A 12,693-nucleotide genomic window follows, 5' to 3' on the forward strand; every position below is an offset into this window, starting at 1 on the left:
AATTTTTGGTCCAAAAAATTGTTTTTAGGTGTTCTGGCTTTCGAAAACAGAACTACAATTTATTTTATCTATCTTTTTCAGAAGTATTTTTTCTAGAAACTTTCCAAGTTTGCTTTTTATATAAAGTGGCGTATTTGTTGCAGAAAAGGAGTGGAAGTGCTCAGGATGAAAGATCAATAAATACACAATATTTATGAAAAAAGATAGACAAAAAGCTAAACAAAGAAGTTCTAGAGCTACATAATCAATAATTGACGTTCATGCGAATCGGAGAGGAGCTATCAGTAGGCTTTGGCAGGCTTGTCTAAAGATAGAGCCTTCGAATAATTTCTCCACATTCCAGATTGAGTTTTTTGACGGGCAAAACTCAATTTTGTGGCTCCAGGCCCTTTTTTAGTGTCAAGTGAGAGCTCGTCAACTACTTACCGCGGACAGGAGAAAATCTTCTTCTGCGCCTGAAGTAACATTGGTAATCCCAATATCCAAAACAGACTCATTTGAGGACATTTTTGTGTCAAGTTTAATTAACGAGTGCTTTTACGAGTAGAGTAGTTTTTAAAATGACAAGTGACAATGTAAATAATTGATAGTTCACACTTATGCAAAATGGAAAAAAGTAGGCAATTTGACAATTTTTGTTGACGTAGATTCAAAGGCTGTTTTTTGACTGCGTCTATGTTAAGCCAAAGCTGAAAGGGGAAAAGTTGGGACAAGATAACATTAAAGTTCGTGGCGGAATATTGAACTTTGCCTCTGGTTTTGGCAAAATGGGGAAAAGGAAAAATCGATAAAGCTGATAAGGAAGTCAGCTCGATAGCCAGGGCTGAACAATAAACGTAGTTACAAAGCTGAGCATTTTTCGGCAACTAATGGCAAAAATTTACCAGACAGTTGCTGTATAACCATCACAGCACAAAAAAATACCCGGGAATGTTAGCCTGAAAGGCTTTATTTACTCTGGGCTCATAAAAAATAAAACGACTGAGCTTCTTTGAAGTGATTTTTCCAGGATTTGAAGCGGGGTACATTTGCTAACGATAGGATTAAGAGGTAATAAACGCAGAAGTAATAACTATCAAATAAAGGCACAATGGGGGAGGGGCCAGCTGGATTGATGTTTAAAACTTCAACGAAAGTCGGTGGAAATTTGAAGATTGATGCCAACTTGAGCTTCCTGAAAAAAATAAAGACAAATTATAAGTTCCAGACTTAAATGCTTAAACTGTTTTTTGATGGCATGAATTTGAAAGCTATAAAAAAGTACTATTTGAAAGTAATATCAAGAACTGCTTTATCGGAATGGGGTATAAAAATTGCTGAAAAATATTCTAAGTCAGTCTTTGGTTTCCTGGTGCTAAAGATGGACAAAAAATGGAATTCGCAGTAAACTGACCAATGAAATTCCACCACCATTTTTTCACATCGAGATTCAGTTTGCTTCTTAAAATGACGGTTACAAAAACAGTACGAAATGAAAAGCTGAAAGTTAAAATTAAATTCCCTTTTGTTTTGCATAGAAAATTAATTAGGAAAAAGCGAGGACCACTTCGAGCTTCTTAATGGAGATTGCCAATTGTAGTTTACTTTTTGGAGATGTCAGAAAATTAATCTAGAAATGCATACTTTCCTGTTAAGTTAGAAGTATGATCACTTCAGGTGCTCAAAAAACAAAATGAAATTGGCGTCGGGTAAGAGAAACTGAACAACTCAATGGCACCGTAATTTGATAAAATGAAAAAAGTCTTTTTTTGTCGAATCCCAAAAGCAAAAAGCGTCATATTAATTTGAACAAATTAGAATTAAGTAACATTTTAAAAAGCGCGCGTCTAAAAAAATTCCAGACGCCATAGTTACCAGGAAAAACTACGCAAAAACGCAGTGAGGGCGACATTCTTAACCCTTTTAAGACTGATTTAGAAGAACTATTTTTGACCACAACCTTCTATTGATAGAAAATTGAACCATCTCTAAAAAACAACGACGCAAAAAGCTGCCATGGATTTTTTTTTATTTTATCCGATAAAAGGCTGACTGCTTTTATTTTTGTTAATAACTCTTGACTAGGGTCAAATTTTTGAAAAAATTGACGGAGAATTTGTGCAGAAAGCGTCGTCATATTATTAAAACATTATTGTCTCCCTCCCCCCCCCCCATGGTTACATGAAACCTCTAGCAAACTTATACACTGACACAGAGTGGCCGAGAAAAATTGGTTCAATGATATTGTTTTCCAGTCAACAATCAGGCCTTTAAGCACTCTCCATTTTGAAAGCTTACTGTTGCCGTTTAGAGCTGATTAAAGTATTAAATTACTATAACCGTCCGTATAGCTGATTAAAGTATAACTGCCAAATATCAAAATTTCAGATATGTCTTTTTTAATTGAAAGTCGCGAGAATGAAAGATAATTATTTCATTATTTTTGTATCACTCATCAGATCAGAAAAAATAGCACTAATAAGAGTACTAAATTTATCAAAGTGAAAAATTTCAATTCACAAATCGTAAATGGTAATTAATTCATTACAGAAAGTTAAGTGTGGATAGGCTAAGGAATTCAGGGTAACCCGGTTGAAGCGTACCCTGGTGACAAAAAAATTCAAATGCTATTATCCGTTTTGATACTGATAGTGGAAGTAACTGAAAAAAAAAGAACGAATAATAAATAAATAAATAAATAAATAAATTAGAATTTTTACTGATAATTTATCCACTTAGAAGATAAAGTAGCGCAGATTACTCAAAAAGTAGCTCACAAGCCTAAAGTAATGCTATAAAAGAAACATGGCGTTTGCTTATGATGACAGTTAAAGTTCAATAACTTATAACGATACTTAATTTCGCCTTATTTTGAGTAAAAATGGGTTTTTGTTTCTTGAGAAAAGCATTGGGTTTATGATCGTTGTGACCCATAATTTAACATTCAGGCCTTTAAGGTCAATTGAAAATAATGTTTTGGTACAACGAACAGGTTTATACCAACTTCGTCAGACCACTTATGAGCGAATGAAAGACTTACTCTTTTTTCAGCGATAAAGGGCTAATAAAATATACTGATGTTCTAACTAAACTAAGCTTAAAATTAAATCAGAAAGTAAAGACTAGAGTTCAATTAAAGTATGTGGTAATTCTAACTAACAAGCTCTAACACTGAACTCGCTCACTCCGGTGGAGAGTGCTAGCATTAGTCAAGGTCATAGACGACCTGTTAATAAAAGATTAAATAAAACAATAAGACAATCACGACACTTCTCCTAGCTGGGAAAAAAACTACATAGAACAATTATAAATGCGATTGATCCCTTTCCCCCTCTGGGGAAGAATGAACATTAAATTACAAACCACAATTAACTAAAATTTCCAACTCTTATAAAGAATTTGAAAATGATTAATATGAAGTTTTAAGTAAAACTAGGTTTCGTAAATGCAAATTTGTTCCACGGAATTGGTTCATTAAGCTTAATTGCTTGGAGTTTTTAGCACTGAAGAAGAGGCTTTGGAGCAAAAATGAACGCTTGAGCGGTATTTGGGCCAAATGGCAGATATGATTTGATACGAGGGTTGGGTGTACATCCAATGGATTTACTACGAGAAATTTTACGATACAACTTTCTTTCTCTTGCGATAATAATGCGATCTTGCGAAAATTGGCTTCTGGGTTCAAAAGTATTAGAAGTGGGGTAGAAAGAAATTAGCGCTTACAAAAGAAGTTATCGCTCTGTATAGCATTTACGCTAATAGAGTTTCAGTGTTAAACTTCAAGTGTAAAGTTTTTCAAATACTGGTCAAATTCTCTTATCATGTCTGAATAGTCACTGTTTTCTATTGATTGGTGCAACGTGTTAAGCAAGTCCAGAATTTCTCCTGTTATTAGGTTCCGTACCCAGGGGTTGCCTCCGTCAGTACTTCCGAGAACGAAGGAGATGACTGGATAACTGATTGTGGGACTAGGAGCGTGCAATCCTTTTCGTTTTCGGAAATGAGGTTACTGATTGTATCTTCGTTAGTGTGAACGGGTTCTCAGCGCTCGCAACCCTTGCTCACAATCACCATCTATGAATAAACTTTCACCACCAAATTTCGGCGGTCCATCATTTCATTGTGTCTTGTAGAAATTTGTTTCTTCCCTTCTTGTGATTCAGAGAATTCATACATAGGGATTTTAACGTAGATGAGTCGTCATCAATTTTGTAAACGGCAGAGTGCGAATTTTTTGAGTTTTGGTGGTAGTTGTTCCGGTGTAGTGTCATAAAAAGCAGATGCAGAGGATGTTTAATCTGCTCTAGAGATTCCAGTCCAGCGCGGTTTGAGGAGGTTACCAGAATGATGCTAATCGGGCATTCATCTGATAGTCTCTCTGTGCTCCAATCTAAATCTACAAATTCCAATTTCAATGGATTATTCGTTAGAGTGCGTTTTGGTTTATATTGTACAATTGAACTGAAATAATCCTTAATAAGATTTTCCCTGGCTACGTTTGTACATGGAAAACCGCCTACGGTTCATTTCGAATCAATAAGGGCCGAAGTGCAAAATAGTAGAAAAAAAGGATTCGACTTCAGCTGAATAACAACATGAGGAGAAGATATATTTTTTTAGCTCTCTCCGGTTGGATTTTCGTATTCTTCAGTTTCGGCTCGAGCATTTCGTTGGTTTTGTTGTGGAGGTTCTAGTTTTAGTTAGATTATCAGATGGAGAAGTTGCCACTCCTTCTTGTGTACTGGGATCCATTTTTCTTTTCTGTGAGCTACTTCACAAAAATGGTTAAAATCCGGTTTTGTAACACTAGCCTTAAGAACTTTTAATTGTTTGAAACAGTTCTCGCGATATCTGATTTCCGCAGGATTTTTCTGCTCGCCCTTTTCACACTAGTAATTGAAGATTGCATAGTTTTCTCGCCCAATGGTCGGTAATAGGGTTCTCCGTTCTTGTAGAATAAAACCTTTCGGACTTGGCGTGGATGAGTTTCATCTCAACGTAGCCTGGATGAGTTTTGTGAAGTAAACTTATGGCCGCTGTTTTGAGCGCGTAAGGTCAACATAATTTGTTGTCCATAATTATTAAACTGCTTACAGTATGAGGATCTTTATAAAATTGTTGAAAACAACGAAGAAAATTAGAAGTGTATAGCTTCCTTTTCTCTTCTAAAGCTTCGGACAAAAGGTTTGTCTTCTTCAGTGAAAAACGCGATCATTTCATTGTTGAGAAATTTGATCGTTTTAACGGCCTTTCAAGCAATTTGAGAGAATCAATGTTAGTTTTTGTTAAGAAAGATTGATTAGATGACGTTAGTTCTGCAGAAAAAAATTCAATAAAACCTTCCGAGAAAGGATCAATTCTAATTTCACTGTTTGTAATTAGATTAAATACAATGTTGGATTTCATAGGAGATTTTAATAAAAATGAAAGTGCAGGTAAAAATATACAAACATAAAATTTGAGATTATAAGTCTTGAAGAGTTATTTTTTGAATAATCCAACGGAGAACATTTAGGTGCAAATTTCGGAACGGCAGTCAAGAAAATTGCAAGTTTTCAGTCTGTAAGTAATTAAATTTGGAATAGATGCAATAATCTTATTAGGTAATGTTGCGTCATTGGAGTTATCTGAAACTTGACCACTTAGATTTGAGTGAGGACGAAACTTGTCTTTCAATGAAATATCTTATGAATTTATAAGTGACTTGATTTTCAAAATTATTGCCTCTACGAGTTTTTTTTGTTAATTTTAGGATGGTAAGAGTTCTTCAATTACATTTCATGAAAAACCCATTTTCTTGATTTCTGTAAAACGCATATCCTTGCCAGATAAATGTTTTGTCAAAAACTTAAAGGCTAAAATCTGTCAGCCCATTTTATTAGGCGGCTGTGGCATGTTTTGTTCCCATGTTTCCAAGATAAAGCAGCTACTAGTGCTTTTTGGTGTGTTATTATTTCGATTTAGGATCCGCCAAGTAGTTTTTGTAGTGTTTAATGGCCCAAACAACGCCTAAAAAATCCAGCTCGTTAGTTCAAAATTTCGCTTTGTGAGGGTTTAAAAATCGACTCGCAAAAAACTGTACAGTCATTCCCATGGAGTTGTTCGAGCTTCGCGCCGAGACTGTTTGGAGAAGCGTCTGTTTTCCATTTTGTACGTAATTTTCCGTCAAATTTTTTACTTTCTGTTAGAGTTACAAGTTCGGATTTTTTTTTTTAAATACGATTGTGTGGTCGTCCGACCAATTGAGATTTCTGGGTTTTTATAGTTCTTCATAAGATAGTTTATGTTAATAACCCGAGTTTTACAGAATCACCACAAAACAACTTGATAATTGAGATAATTGAATCTATTAATTTCATTTAAAAAACTCGAGTTTTAACGCTTAATTTTTGAGTTACCTAGCAGACCATTGACATGCCATTAAGTAGATACGTCGTACCGCAATCAGAATAGAGGAAAAAAACTTCGTACCTTTGTTTTTTCATCCTGGCTGTGATTGGCTTACGACTTGTCTACCTTATGAGACTCGATTGTACTTGACTAACTTGTCTAAGTTATGACATGTCTAAGTTTTGAACGCACTCCTAAAGTTGATCTTATCCGATTAAAATTTATAGTTTTTCAAATTTTCCTCACTCAAAAACTATTCGAGGACAGCTTTCTGTCAGATTTTGGCCTGATTCGAGCAGTCTTGTTATTCAAGTACTCGCTTGTAGCTACTGATAACAACTTTCTCAAACGCAAGTAAGAAACATTGCATGCCGATGACGCTCAAGATGTGAACATGCTTGTACTATAAACCTGTTTTTTAGACAAATAAATTGGGATCATTCGGAAAAATTGAAGATTGAGGTTTTACATGCGTGCCAATTAGCATGCCTCAATTAAGATTGCCGCTCATCTAACTGTAATTAAAACTTGAATACAGAACCATCTAGGTTGGCAGCAAGCGCTGATCTGGTGGCCCGTAGAAAAATAGAACGACCAATTAGTTTAAAATAATTCCATTTGGAACAAATTTTATCTAACTGTAATTAAAACTTGAATACAGAACCATCTAGGTTGGCAGCAAGCGCTGATCTGGTGGCCCGTAGAAAAATAGAACGACCAATTAGTTTAAAATAATTCCATTTGGAACAAATTTTATCTAACTGTAATTAAAACTTGAATACAGAACCATCTAGGTTGGCAGCAAGCGCTGATCTGGTGGCCCATAGAAAAATAGAACGACCAATTAGTTTAAAATAATTCCATTTGGAACAAATTTTATCTAACTGTAATTAAAACTTGAATACAGAACCATCTAGGTTGGCAGCAAGCGCTGATCTGGTGGCCCGTAGAAAAATAGAACGACCAATTAGTTTAAAATAATTCCATTTGGAACAAATTTTATCTAACTGTAATTAAAACTTGAATACAGAACCATCTAGGTTGGCAGCAAGCGCTGATCTGGTGGCCCGTAGAAAAATAGAACGACCAATTAATTTAAAATAATTCCAATTGGAACAATTTTTTTAAAATGCTAAGTGATAATTTGCCAGCAAAAAAAAACGCATAACGCTTTCAACATTGTCAAAAAATTCTTCAAATCACGCAAAATTTAGTTCAGTCTGTGGCCAAACTGGCGCATGTCAAACCCAGAGAAGTTTACAAAAAGAAAACGGAGGGATATTATCTATTTGAAATTCAAATTAGAGAGACGATATCTTCAATGTGGTTAAGAAATGGAAAAACAATTTGATTTCGACCGCGGAATTTGATTGCTAAAAAACCACCTCCAACAAAAACTCAATTTGCAACAAAAATCTCCAAATTCCATGTTCCTTCTTATCACAAAAGAAGTTTTGACAACATTGTACTTCATATAGTTTTTGTGGCCCAGTCAAAGTCAAAGTTTCTCGAGAAAATCCTAGATCCGCCCCTGATCTTAAATTATACAAAAAAACAATAGGAAATTATGGTATAATATTAAAAAAGGGAAACGTGAGACCTCGAATATAAAAAACAAGGTCTAGTTGAACTGCACTTTTTACCAAATTCACGAAACTGGTTAATCAAATGCCGTTCAAATTTATGAGCGATTCAGAGACACCTGAAAATGGATCTGTTAACTTAATGGTGATCTCCCAGACAGTTGAAAATTTTTTGAAGAGTGACTTTGTTAAAAACTTTAAATTAATTTGTTCCTGACAAGAATTGTTATTAAGATTACAATAATGATGCTTATTATGACTATTTTCATCATGGTTATTACTATTACTATAATTATTATCATTATTAGAATGTTTAATTTTAATAATCTGATTATTTATCATTATGAGCAATTCTAACCTATGCTACGAAACATAACCAACGATAAAAGTTTTTTCATTCTTCTGAGCAAAACTTATTTGTCAATCAAGAAAGTTTTTAGAGCAACAAATAGCGATGTCCCGAGTTCATGAATTCTGTGATCCGGTAGAATTTGTGACCCTGAACCCGGTCAAATGTCCGGAAAAACATTCCGAATTGTTCCAGATCTGTTAAAAATAACGGAATTTGCAACTAAGTTAATTGAAAATCCCTTAAATCTTGTGAATAAATAAAATGTTTTTAAAAAAGAACCCCATCGAGCTAAAAATCACTAAATCAAAAATAGTTATAGAATACTTATATAATCTACATACGAGTTGATTTCCACAGACCAAAATTGCCAATCATACAATTCCATTAACTAAGTCTATGGAAAAATACTAATTGTACTAAATTTACACTTTTTGCTAAAAATGAGTCATCTAATTTTTCCAAGACTTCGGTCATCAGCAAAAACGAAATATTTTTGTCAAAAAAAAAACGCTTATCTTACAAATTTTATATATGGAAATTGTACGACAAGCATTTTCTGATGACCACAACAAAAACGGCCAGTTTCAATTTTCAAAGCTGCATTGCGAATTTTGTGCTCAAATAAACATTTTGGAAACAATTTTTCTTTCCATCCGAAATTCAAATTTTTGTGTGCATAAGGTAGTCCTGGATATACAAAAGTTGAAGATTTTTTCCATTTCTCATTATTATTTTTCAAAAACGCTCATTATGTCTTTTTCTTTTGCATGGCATGCTTATGTACGCCTTGACCAATGCCTGATTAATTAAAAATTCAAATTTCAAAAGTGATCATCTTTGAAAAGTTTTGCCAAAATTTATAAGTTTGATACTTTCATCATATCATATGAGTATGAAAACTCTAACACAATTCAGGTCGTTTCCAATGCATTGTAAAAGCAAGACGGCCAGACCTTTGATGACCTTAGTAATGAGTAAGCCAAGGCACCAGCGGATTTAGTGGGGTGGCTGGTGCGGACGCCCCTTCTCTCAGGGATTCGACCACCTACTGACCCAAAAGATATTTTGAGATATCCATTTTCGGCTGATTGACTCTCAAATTTTTGTATAGGCGCTTTTGGCGCCAAACAAAATAGACTAATTTTGGGGGGAGAGCGCGCGCCAAAATATACTACTTTTGAGGTGAGAAGGTAGAGAAAAATTTTTGAACTTTTTGAAAATCCCCCCCCCGAGAAAATACTTGGCCCCTGAGCCAAGATCTTTGTCACTTGTGCTCGGTTACAAACACAACCCAAATACTTCAAGAAAATAAATTTAAAAAAATAATAAATTTTTTTGTTTATGGAAAAATGCAAGTCATACATTTTTCATATACGAAAATCACTAATCATAGACCGTTCATGTAATTGTCTGTACCTCTGGAGTTGCATGAAAAGTGTATGATGAGCGTTTTTTCTATGTATGAATGTTGAATGATTAGCATTTTTGGCCAAACCGGGTACCGACATTATCAAACATGTTTTTTCAATAAAAATCACTCAGTATAGTATATTAATTTTGTTAGAATTCCGCTTTTGATTACTTTTGTCTCAGCGCCAGTTTTTATGAAATTGTTTTGTTTTCTCTGCAATTATATATATGAAAATTTGTTCACAACAAAAATCAAGTTTGACCTTTTTTTCCTTTTGAAGGTTTTTATTTATTTAGTTTTTGAAATTAATTTTTCAATGAGCCGTTTTGGTCAGAAAATTAACTGACATTGTCATGGATCTACTGTAACTCACCTGACAAACTTTTTAAAGAAAAAATGCCAAGAACGCAGTTTTCGAGAATGCCGTAAATTAAAAGAGAGACTAGAAGTAAGGGAGGGCGTCCGCCTCGCCTCTTTTTCCCTCTTACGCCACGTCACTGAAATAAACTAAAAAGTTGTATATGAAGTTTCAGACCAATCTGATTTTTGCGATTTAGTTTAGAATGGACTGAATACCAGATCAAATATTAAAACCTGATTATTCGCAATGCAGAGGCTGTGATAGGCCAACAAGCCGAAAGGTCAACAAACCGAAAATAAGATTAAAATTCCAACAAGCCGCAAATTGGTATTGTTACGCAACATAACAACAGATTGTCACTGTTGTTATGCAACTGTTATTCTGTTATGCTGATGTAATTTCGGCTTCAAGATATGGTGCTTTGTAGATACGGCGGTTTCACTACTACATATTGGGAGCAAATTTATCTTCAATCAGTGCTTTGATTGTACTATGGACTCTTCTGGGTAATTATGGGACTTTTTTGAGTAAAGACTGATTTTCGAGTTTCTCCATCGCGCGTATTAATTAGTTGAGTTTTTCTCCGACCCGTGTTAATTTTTACCCACTCAAAATCTTAAGAGGGAGAAAAAGGATAGATAGGAATTAATTAAATGAACGATTATTTTGTCTCCAATCAAAAACTCCATCAAAACAGGAAATAATTCAAGTTTATTTACTACCAGAAAAATTGAGCACATCAGCTTATAGGAGTGAACTGCTTTACCCCTCCCCTCGTCTCGATTTATTCGAGTTTTTTTTTGTGAAATGACGATTTGCTTTTACAATGCTCGCACACCGAGTGTTAGGAAAAATAGTGTATGTCAATTTTTTCCTGATGTAAAGGATTGATTGCTCTTAGTTTTACCTTAATTAATATCCGAAATAAAAACGAATATATAAGGCCCACGTTTGATTCAACACAGCTTCTAAAGTGCGTTTTTGTTAAGATTATAAAGTCAAAATAAGAAAGGAAATGATGGAGCAGGAAATGGGATAAGAAGGGAGTGACTGACTTTTTCCGAGAAACTCCCCAAGCAATCAATCAAAAAATAAATTCACATGAAACTGCTTACGAGCATTTATCTTTTAAAAACTGTCATGAAACTGTCAGCGGAGAAAGTAGTTATTTATAAGCCAATTTTGAATAAAAATACATAAAAACAACGTTGGAATATTCACCGTTTTCAAAACTTTTTTTGTAAAGAATGATTTTTGAATAAAACATCTTTTGTATAAAAAAAAAACACATTTTGTAAATGTACTTCTATTTTTAAAAATGAAAGAAACATTAAGTTAAACCATATCTTTGCTTTGAGAAACAATAAGTTGAGTAAAATCTTTGTTTGAGTTTTGATAACCAAATTTGATACTAAAATGTGGTCTAGGCTATTGTGTTTTTGGGTTAATCAATGCAAATGTTTGTATATCACTTCTAAACAAAGTACCTTTCCCAACACCACTTTCTGTGTTCACTTTGCAACAAATAATCCTGTTATGATTTCCCCGTTAGCTTCTGAAGACCCGAGCATTATAGAGTTGTTTGTAAGTTTCGTCAGGTTGCCAAATGTTTTCAGAGGGGATTCCAACTGCGAAAAGATACAAATCGTTCAGGAGTCCTGTTAAATTGGAAACAATTGCGGCTAAAAGTTCACAAAACTCCAGCAACACCGTACCTACTTCAAAAAAGTTTGACGTTGAATGAGGTTTCTATTAGAAAATAAGGCTACCCAGATTTTTTCAACCAGCAATAAAAAAAGGGAAACGTCAATAAATGGTCTGAGATTCCTATTTCCACAAGGTTTTCAGCTTGACGACCATTCTCTCAGAAACTAACAAACAATAAAAAGTTTTAAAAAGTTTTCATGTGAAAATATCGGGACTTGCCACGCTCATAAGCAAAAAGGTTGCCTTGTACAGTTGATATTCGGGTTTTAAAAGTCATCAAATCCAAAAATCATTTTATATTTTTGCAAAAAAATTATAAAAGCACCCTTTCTATTTCAAATGCAATATATAAGTTCAAATAAAAATTTTCAATCTGCTTTGATTTTTCAACCATGATTTTCTGCTCCCACTCTGGGGAGAGTTTTTCCTCAAGTAATAAAATATGAACACAAAGACAACCTTGCTGCGTTATGTGCCATCATCAAAGAAAAACCGATGATAGTTGAATGGGTAAAATAAGAACGAAAAAATTAAATTTGTGAATGTTTTTCAATTAAACGAATGTTTTTCAATTTTTTAGCTTATCAGCCGAACGTACCATATTTAGCTTTCGACAATAAACAAAGTAAATAATAAACACATATTTTGGTATCGAATCACCAGACAACGCAGCTATGACTAAAATCGGACTTGAAAACTATAATTAGAGATAGTTTTCATAGCAGTTACAAGCTAAATCAATTAGAAATGATATGACCTTTTTCTCGCCCGCAAGTACACTGCGCTGAAACAAATTATCAGCTTGAAGTTATATTCAAATCTTCAGGGCATCCTAGTTAATAAAAGGGGCTGCAATAAATGATTAAAATTTTGTAGACGCAGGGCATCATCTCACAGTTTCTGAGAGATA

The 12,693-nt window shown here is 34.1% G+C and overlaps 1 protein-coding gene across 1 annotated transcript; it reads right to left on the reverse strand.

The window, feature by feature from the left end:
* Nucleotides 1-426: 426 nt before the first annotated feature.
* LOC134856662 (substance-K receptor-like) lies at nt 427-11,591 on the reverse strand (the record flags this gene model as incomplete). The annotated part of the gene is given in 2 exon segments (XM_063872937.1): nt 427-1,174; nt 11,564-11,591. A coding segment is annotated over 1 exon segment (81 nt), but the record flags the coding sequence as incomplete, so codon positions are not given.
* Between the last annotated feature and the right edge of the window lie 1,102 nt (nt 11,592-12,693).

This window comes from Symsagittifera roscoffensis, unplaced genomic scaffold (genome assembly GCF_963678635.1).
Source record: "Symsagittifera roscoffensis unplaced genomic scaffold, txSymRosc1.1 SCAFFOLD_1071, whole genome shotgun sequence".
NCBI lineage: Eukaryota > Metazoa > Xenacoelomorpha > Acoela > Convolutidae > Symsagittifera > Symsagittifera roscoffensis.